The sequence below is a fragment of the Salmo trutta genome, chromosome 9 (genome assembly GCF_901001165.1).
Source record: "Salmo trutta chromosome 9, fSalTru1.1, whole genome shotgun sequence".
NCBI classification, from domain to species: domain Eukaryota; kingdom Metazoa; phylum Chordata; class Actinopteri; order Salmoniformes; family Salmonidae; genus Salmo; species Salmo trutta.
The window spans coordinates 30,930,045-30,938,413 of record NC_042965.1 but is presented as its reverse complement, the minus strand read 5'-3'; the positions used below and the strand labels follow the sequence as shown (position 1 = coordinate 30,938,413).

Here is an 8,369-nt window from a genome sequence, read left to right as displayed (position 1 = left end):
TTTAGAAACTTCAGAGTGTTTTCTATCCAAATCCAAATAATATGCATATTCTAGTTCCTGGGCCCGAGTAGTAGGCTGTTTAATTTGGGTATGTTTTTCATCCGGCCGTGAAAATACTGCCCCCTACCCTAGAGAGGTTAATATTGCCTGCTAACATGAATTTGTGTCACTTCTCTAGCGTTCCGTGCAAGCAGTCAGGGTATATACAGCAGTTTGGGCCGCCTGGCTCATTGCGGACTGTGTGAAGTCCATTTATTCCTAACAAAGGCCGTAATTAATTTGCCAGAATTGTACATAATTATGACATAACTTTGAAGGTTGTGCAATGTAACAGGAATATTTAGACTTAGGGATGCCACCTGTTAGATAAAATACGGAACGGTTCCGTATTTCACTGAAATAATAAACGTTTCGTTTTCGAAATGATGATTTCCGGATTTGACCATATTAATGACCAAAGGCTCGTTTTTCTGTGTGTTATTATGTTATAATTAAGTCTATGATTTGATATTTGATAGAGCAGTCTGACTGAGCGATGGTAGGCAGCAGCACGCTCGTAAGCATTCATTCAAACAGCACCTTCGTGCGTTTTGCCAGCAGCTCTTCGCAATTCTTCAAGCATTGCGCTGTTTATGACTTCAAGCCTATCAACTCCCAAGATTAGGCTGGTGTAACCGATGTGAAATGGCTAGCTAGTTAGCGGGTGCGCGCTAATAGCGTTTCAAACGTCACTCGCTCTGAGACTTGGAGTAGTTGTTCCCCTTGCTCTACATGGGTAACGCTGCTTCGAGGGTGGCTGTTGTCGATGTGTTCCTGGTTTGAGCCCAGGTAGGAGCGAGGAGAGGGACGGAAGCTATACTGTTACACTGGCAATACTAAAGTGCCTATAAGAACATCCAATAGTCAAAGGTATATGAAATACAAATCGTATAGAGAGAAATAGTCCTATAATTCCTATAATAACTACAACCTAAAACTTCTTACCTGGGAATATTAAAGACTCATGTTAAAAGGAACCACCAGCTTTCATATGTTCTCATGTTCTGAGCAAGGAACTTAAACGTTAGCTTTTTTTACTTGGCACATATTGCACTTTTACTTTCTTCTCCAACACTTTGTTTTTGCATTATTTAAACCAAATTGAACATGTTTCATTATTTATTTGAGTCTAAATTGATAGTATTTATGTATTATATTAAGTTAAAATAAGTGTTCATTCAGTATTGTTGTAATTGTCATTATTACAAATCAATGTTAAAAATCGTCCGATTAATCGGTATCGGCTATTTTTTTGGGTCCTCCAATAATCGGCATCGGCGTTGAAAAATCATAATCGGTCGACCTCTAATCAGTACAGTGTCCGCTCTCGAGGGAGACAGAGCCCTCTGTCTCACTCCAAAAACGTGTTGTGTGCTTTTTTTCTTATTCACACGTAAGGGTGGTGGGTAATTTACAGGGTGGTTGTTGCATGATTTTTTTATATTGACTTATTTCCTCATTCTTGTTACTGGTGTTTACTTAGTTTTTTCTCTTATTTCCCCTTTCACCACACTTTACCCTGTGTTTTCCGTATCACTATTTTCCTCTTGAGGTAGTAAATAAATATCTAAAAGGTCTGCAAATGTATTTGTACTTGTGGCAGAAAATATTACTGTTTTGAATCAGTCACTCAGTAAACTTGTACTACTTTGTAGATTAGGTTAATGTCTTGGGGGTCTGTCCTTATTGTCTACAGCTGACCACTCAATCTCACCCATGTACTATAGCAGGAAGGTCTCCACTGAAAGGCCACTACACATAACAAGGTCTAGCCTCCAAAGAATATGAAAAACTAAAACAAGGATGAAGTGACTGTGATTATTGTGATTTGTAAAGTGTGAATAAGAAGAACAGGAAAACCATTTCGTGTAGCTCAACATGACAGACATCAACCAGAATAAGAGAATGTATGTAAACACGTTTTCCAAACCACACTCCAACATTTACATGTTTTTTGGGTCCAGGAAGCTGTCTTCACTCTCCTGGACACAGGTCCCCAGTGGTTGTGGAGTGGTCAACAAACATGGGGTGGATGTACTGTGTTGATGACAGTGTTGTCAATGTCTAGTGTCTGTGGTGCAGGTAATTGTGGAGGGCCATGCAGGCCTTCACAATGGTCTCAGCTTTCTCTAGGATCCTCGCGTCTTGTAGCAAGGATCCCAAAGCAGTTCTCTGAAATTCTTCTGGTTCTTGAGTGGCAGTAGCTGTAGATGTTAGTGTCATCAAGGCCAGAAGACCCTTTGAATAAAATAAGCATTTCCATTAGTATTGAACAGGAATATGAAGGCTATCAATGTACTGTAACAACTGCGTAGCATATGCTTTGGACATAGGCCCTTATTCTCTTACTAAGATGCTTGATCACTTTTATGCATATCATTACAATGTCTATATTGGTATAATTTTCACAAATGTATATAGTCACATGTATTTAATGTATCTTACCTGGATAAGGTCGCATCAGGTTTACCCTCAGAGGGAAGGCCTCGCATCCCACAAAGACATATGGGCTTGGTGTTTGGGTCCCCAGCAAGCACTCTGGCATTGGTAGCAGCAGCTGGCCTGCAATGAGTGGGGAGCCAAAATTGCTAGACTGACATGTAACTAGCTAGCTACTAGTATTTGTAAACAGGCATGTTGTCTTTAGCTACAGTAAAAAAGAGTGCCTCAGCCCCTCTAGCTTGGTAAGCTACTCTGGCTCCCCAAGCCCCTAGTGGATATACACTACACAAGGCGGACATCCTCTCTGGGTGGAACGCAACGAAAAGAGTCCGCTGCCCCCAAAAATCCCATTCCACCCATGTGCATGCACGTAGATCAACAGAGTGGAGCTTTGAGCGGCCTTGTATATATGCGGATTGAGACGCAGCCCATGCAAAAAAACATCGCTAGCTTACACTAACAGATTTTGATGGGGATTTTTGTATTATCACATTTACATTTTAGTCATTTAGCAGACGCTGTTATCCAGAGCAACTTACATTACATTTACATTTACATTTTAGTCATTTAGCAGACGCTCTTATCCAGAGCAACTTACAGTAGTGAATGCATACATTTCATACAATTTCATACATTTTTTTTTTCTGTTACTTAGATTGATGCACAGGTGCATCAACAGACTCTTAAGGATTTTAACTGGTACTGGTTACCTTCAGACGTGTCCATGGAGTGGTCATATTAGTTTGTAGGCCAAACCGTTTGTACGCTACATAGCTAATTTTCTAATTGTACTTGTAGGCGTAGACCTATCAAGACATCAGTTCAAGAAAAGTTTTGGGGAATTTCCAGTCTCAAATATCACAACCAAATCAAATCAAATTTGTCACGTGCCAAATACAACAGGTGTAGACCTTACCGTGAAATGCTTACTTACAAGCCCTTAACCAACAATGTAGTTCAAGAAATAGAGTTAAGAAAATATTTACTAAATAAACTAAAGTAAAAAATGTAAGAAAAAGTAACACAATAAAATAAGAATAACAAGGCTATATAAAGGGGGTACCGGTACCGAGTCAATGTGCGCGGGTACAGGTTAGTCGAAGTAAATTTGTACATGTAGGTAGGGGTGAAGTGACTATGCATAGATAATAAACAGTGAGTAGCAGCAGTGTAAAAACAAAGGGGGGGGGTCAATGTAAATTGTCCTGGTGGCCATTTGATTAATTGTTCAGCAGTCTTATGGGCTGGGGGTAGAATCTGTTAGCATGTGAATGGCAGTAGAATTAAACTTGTTATGCATCCCAAATTGTTTCATAAAGTAGATTTAATTGTTATGAGTCATCTGTAACTTTAACTTTTCTATTTTGAAAACAGCTGACAGTGTTTTGTAACATTGGAACAAACACTTAAACAGATATGTACAGTAAGTATTGAATATCAGTTCAGTCAAAACAATATTCACTCTGTAAAACAATTTTTTGTTGCTATGCCTTCAATTTAGCTTTGGTTATTGAAATCCATCCTAGGTCAGATCAAAAACAGCAAATGTTCAAAACAAATACACAAAAAAGTCTCAAGCACTTTTTCAAAGCATATCTGGACCTTACCTGCAAGCCAGAACAGTGAAGCATTTTTGTTGTTGAATGTTCAAAATATGAGGTAAAACCGAGCAGAAGGTGGTTTTGTCAGTGTCTGAGAGGGGCATGTCAAAAAATGGCCAACCAAATATATCGAGCCTAATAGAGAGCGCTTGTTTTCTTCTTCTTGTTTTTGCATAGTTGGGTTGATTTAATCACATTGAATCATATAATTAAAAGTTGTGAGTGTTTAATAGGCAAATATAGGATAGCTTAGTACACATTTAGAAATGTGAATGGAAGCTGTCCTGATATCTGTGAAAATAAAAAAACAGCTAATGACTCAAATATGCGAACGTTAAATGCTAATGAATTTCCAATATTTGGTTCAATCAATGTTTCTTATGGATTGTATCTGGGACTTTTATTTTCGATGGCGTGTACTTGTCATCCAGCTAGACAGTTTTGTTCACTGCCATTGGCTGTTGGCGTATCCAATGAAAAAGAGTGTTGGTGTCTTCCTTACAGCCTCCCATGCGTGTGAGTGAGTGTTAGCAAAGCAACACAATGGTAAATTTACTGAACATTTGTTTAGTTTTTAATAATCTCATATTTGCTTAAAACATCAGATTATTTCTGACTCCAGTGTAGAAATTAAACAAATATTTTGATGTCGGACACTCTGTTTCAACGTTGCTGATCCAGGTTACCATGCTAGCTAGCTTCGTAGCGTTAGCTAGCTAGTTTGCTAGCCGAACACAGCCAAGTGGACATTTTGGACTGTTGTGTATTTAAGATTTTATTAGACTGATCTTTGTTGGTTTTATTTATGTTACATGAGTCTCATGGAGAGCCACTATGTTAATTTATGCCTGGTGGTTTTTTTTATTTACATTTTTTACACTTTAATCCATGATACTGTTTTATGAATGAATGCTATAGCCAATGTTCAACTGTACATGGTGTGTTTGTGTCTGATTGTAGCTTCGCCGAGAGACGAGACTGAGACGGGAGTATCTGTATAGGAAGGCCCAGGAGGACAGAGTGCGGACGATTGAGGAGAAGAAACAGAAGCTGAAATCTGCTCTTGATGGTGAGGATTGCATGTAATTCAGAAGATTGGGTGAATGATGAACAATCTGAAATGTTTTGATACTTTTTAGGATGGCAATAGGCATGGCCTTGAAAACAAGTTACAATTTGGGTAACATTAGTTAGTTCCAAGACTTTGACTCTTCTTTTTTTTTCGCAGACAATCGTCTCATCCCTACGGAGGTTCGCAGAGAAGCAGTACAGTTACAGAAATTGCTGGAGTATGACGATGAGGGAGCGGAAGGTTTGTTCCATAGAAATAAAATGACATTCTCCATATAATTCTGTTTTTTCCGCACATCAGGTTCTGCATCTGCACATCCACTGTAAATATTATGTCACTCGTGACAATGAGCAAACCAGTGACTGACTGGGAGCTTCTCTGTGTGTGCAGGTGTCAGCTCTCACATGGATGATGAGTATAAATGGGCTGGAGTGGAGGATCCAAAGGTCATGGTCACAACGTCAAGAGACCCCAGCTCTCGACTCAAGATGTTTGTCAAAGTCTGTCCCCATTATATGTCTCAAGATATTGGCCCTTTCTCAATTTGTCTTTCCTTGATTCTTTGCATCCTCTTTACTCGCCTCCTTCTAAAAAGGCTTTGGAGAAGATAGGAGGCAAGGAGATAGGATTAAGGAATCGTAGAAAGATTATTTGAGAGATGCGTTCTTGTTAAATGTCTGTCCTCTGCCCAATTTCTAACACAAAGTATATTTACAGTAATGACATCTCCTCAATTGTGCCTGATGTGTAACTTTTGCTGTTGACAGGAGGTGAAGCTGATCCTCCCAGGTGCTCAGCGTATGAACAGGGGAGGTCATGAGATCAATGCTCTGGTACAAGCCTGTAAAGCCAACAATGTTACAGACCTGGTCATTGTTCATGAAACCAGAGGACAGCCAGGTAAGCCCATCCATAACCAACACCAAATCCTCTCAATTAAGTATCATAGCCCTGCACTATTATTTCTCTAGGTTTAATAATATTAGGTGTTTGTTTAATGCGAACAGCGGTTGTAATTATCCAGTCTATTTGTGCTATATCGTGCTATTTCCTTGTCACTCCTTGCCGTGCCATGTTTGGCTTCACAAGAAAGCAATAGAGTAGGCAAGAGTGCACAAATGGATCTGGGTAGACTATAATGACTATTTCCAAGTATAAAAACACTGCATTGAGGTAACCTTAAAATAACTACTTTTATATTGCCTGTGGTATTAATAGATGGGCTGGTGGTGTGCCACCTACCTTTTGGACCAACTGCGTACTTCACCCTTTACAATGTGGTAATGAGACATGATGTGCCGGACATTGGAACCATGTCTGAGGCCTACCCCCACCTCATCTTTCACAACTTCTCCTCACGACTTGGCCAGAGGGTGAGGCTTGACACTTAACAATTCTCAATAAATAAATAAACATATTATTTGAGTAGTGTATGCAAATATTTGACACTGACTGTAAGTAAATCTCAATCAGGTTTCCAATATCCTCAAGTATTTGTTCCCAGTGCCTAAAGAGGACAGTAGACGAGTTGTCACATTTGCCAACCAGGAGGATTTTATATCTTTCAGGTGAGTAGGGGGATGCTTTGGATGAGCTATTTGGGAAAATGTACCTTGTGTTTTTCTGATTAATTTTCTAGACTCAGACTTATTCACTTAAAGGACCTATTTTCATTGCAGACATCACACTTACAAGAAAACGGACCACAAGAATGTTGAGTTGTCAGAAGTTGGGCCTAGATTTGAAATGAAATGTAAGTGCAATGTTTTCCCTTTCTCATCATTAGCAACATCAAAGGAGGTTTTTTTTTTACAAGGTGGAATTTTGTATTAATTGGACTGCAGCCCCTATACCATTTGTGTATCTTCCTCTTGTGTGTGTGTGTTGATGATGTACACACATCATTAAAATTGTTATATTATAAACTAGTGCTTTAACAACTGGATTTCCGTCTGTAGTGTACATGATCAAGCTTGGTACCCTGGAGAATGAGGCTACAGCGGACGTTGAGTGGCGCCACCACTCGTACACACACACTGCCAAAAAGAGGAAGTTTCTCAGCGTGGAGTAGCCTCAACCAGTATGCCCCTTTCATGGACCGCTCATGGCAAAAGCAGCCCAACCACATAGTTGCATAATGCTGTGTTAAGTTTTACACACCATTCATCGGATATGTATTTCATGTTAATATGGTGTCAGACCATGGATAATTTCATGGAAACAGACTCTACCGGACAAGTCATGTGTAACACATTTTTACTTCAGTGGTTTTGTACTACATATGGGTCTTTTTCTATAAATAAAGGGGCCAATGTGTGACATCAGGCTAAACATTTCTAAATGGTTTGATATACATATGATTTTCTTGCCGCTTCAAATGTGTAGTTTCAGGAATACGAGTCTAGATAGGCACAATGAGACCATAACTACTAGCAACAACAAAACATCTACATGTCATTCAAAATGTCACATGAAAACTGCATGTTTCTTTGTCATGCCTAGTAGGCATGTCTGTTTGTGCTTTAGTCAACTTCTCTAAAATGTATAGCCATGCTAAACCTTCCAGAAGAATGAAAAAGATAAAAGAATTTCAATATTTTTTTTAATAGTTGATATTTAATACAATGGGTTCTGTCAACAAAATGATTGACAATAATAACCACAACAAGAAATGTTCACTGGTCCCCAAGTTTATAGAAAGACACACATTTGGGCTCCTGAGTGGCACAGCGGTCTAAGGCACTGCGTCTCAGTGCACTGCAGTCTCTGGTTCAAATCCAGGCTGCATCACATTCGGCCGTGATTGGGTGGCGCACAATTGGCCCAGCATTGGCAATAAGGATTTGTTCTTAACTGACTTGCCTAGTTAAATAAAAATACATATGTACTGTATCTGAGCTAGTGACTTGCCCAGAGATGATCAACATGTGGAAATAAAAGCAGTCCCAGGTTTTAATCTTGTTTTTACTTGCTCATATGATACAAACCACTTTACTGTAAAAAAAATTTAGGATCATACATACTGTACATTTGCTTTATCACAGAATGAGGCCCAACCTCCATTTATTGCATGTAGCTATTTTGCTATTTAAAATTAATAGTTATGGACGTGCCGTTTAATGTGGTACATTCAGATGTAACAATGTTCCCCCCGGATATTTAATAGGTCAACTGAATCATATCCACGTCGTTTGTAGTTTACTGTAACATAAGTT

The 8,369-nt window shown here is 39.1% G+C and overlaps 1 protein-coding gene across 1 annotated transcript; it reads left to right on the top strand.

Moving 5' to 3' along the window:
* The first annotated feature begins 4,527 nt into the window (after positions 1-4,527).
* On the top strand, positions 4,528-8,110 carry LOC115200394 (U3 small nucleolar ribonucleoprotein protein IMP4). Its single transcript, XM_029763433.1, has 9 exons — positions 4,528-4,628; positions 5,043-5,151; positions 5,311-5,394; positions 5,545-5,654; positions 5,922-6,054; positions 6,373-6,527; positions 6,628-6,722; positions 6,834-6,907; positions 7,113-8,110. The coding sequence occupies exons 1-9, from the start codon at positions 4,626-4,628 to the stop codon at positions 7,223-7,225; spliced, it is 876 nt and encodes a 291-aa protein (XP_029619293.1). The 5' UTR covers positions 4,528-4,625; the 3' UTR covers positions 7,226-8,110.
* Positions 8,111-8,369: the final 259 nt, after the last annotated feature.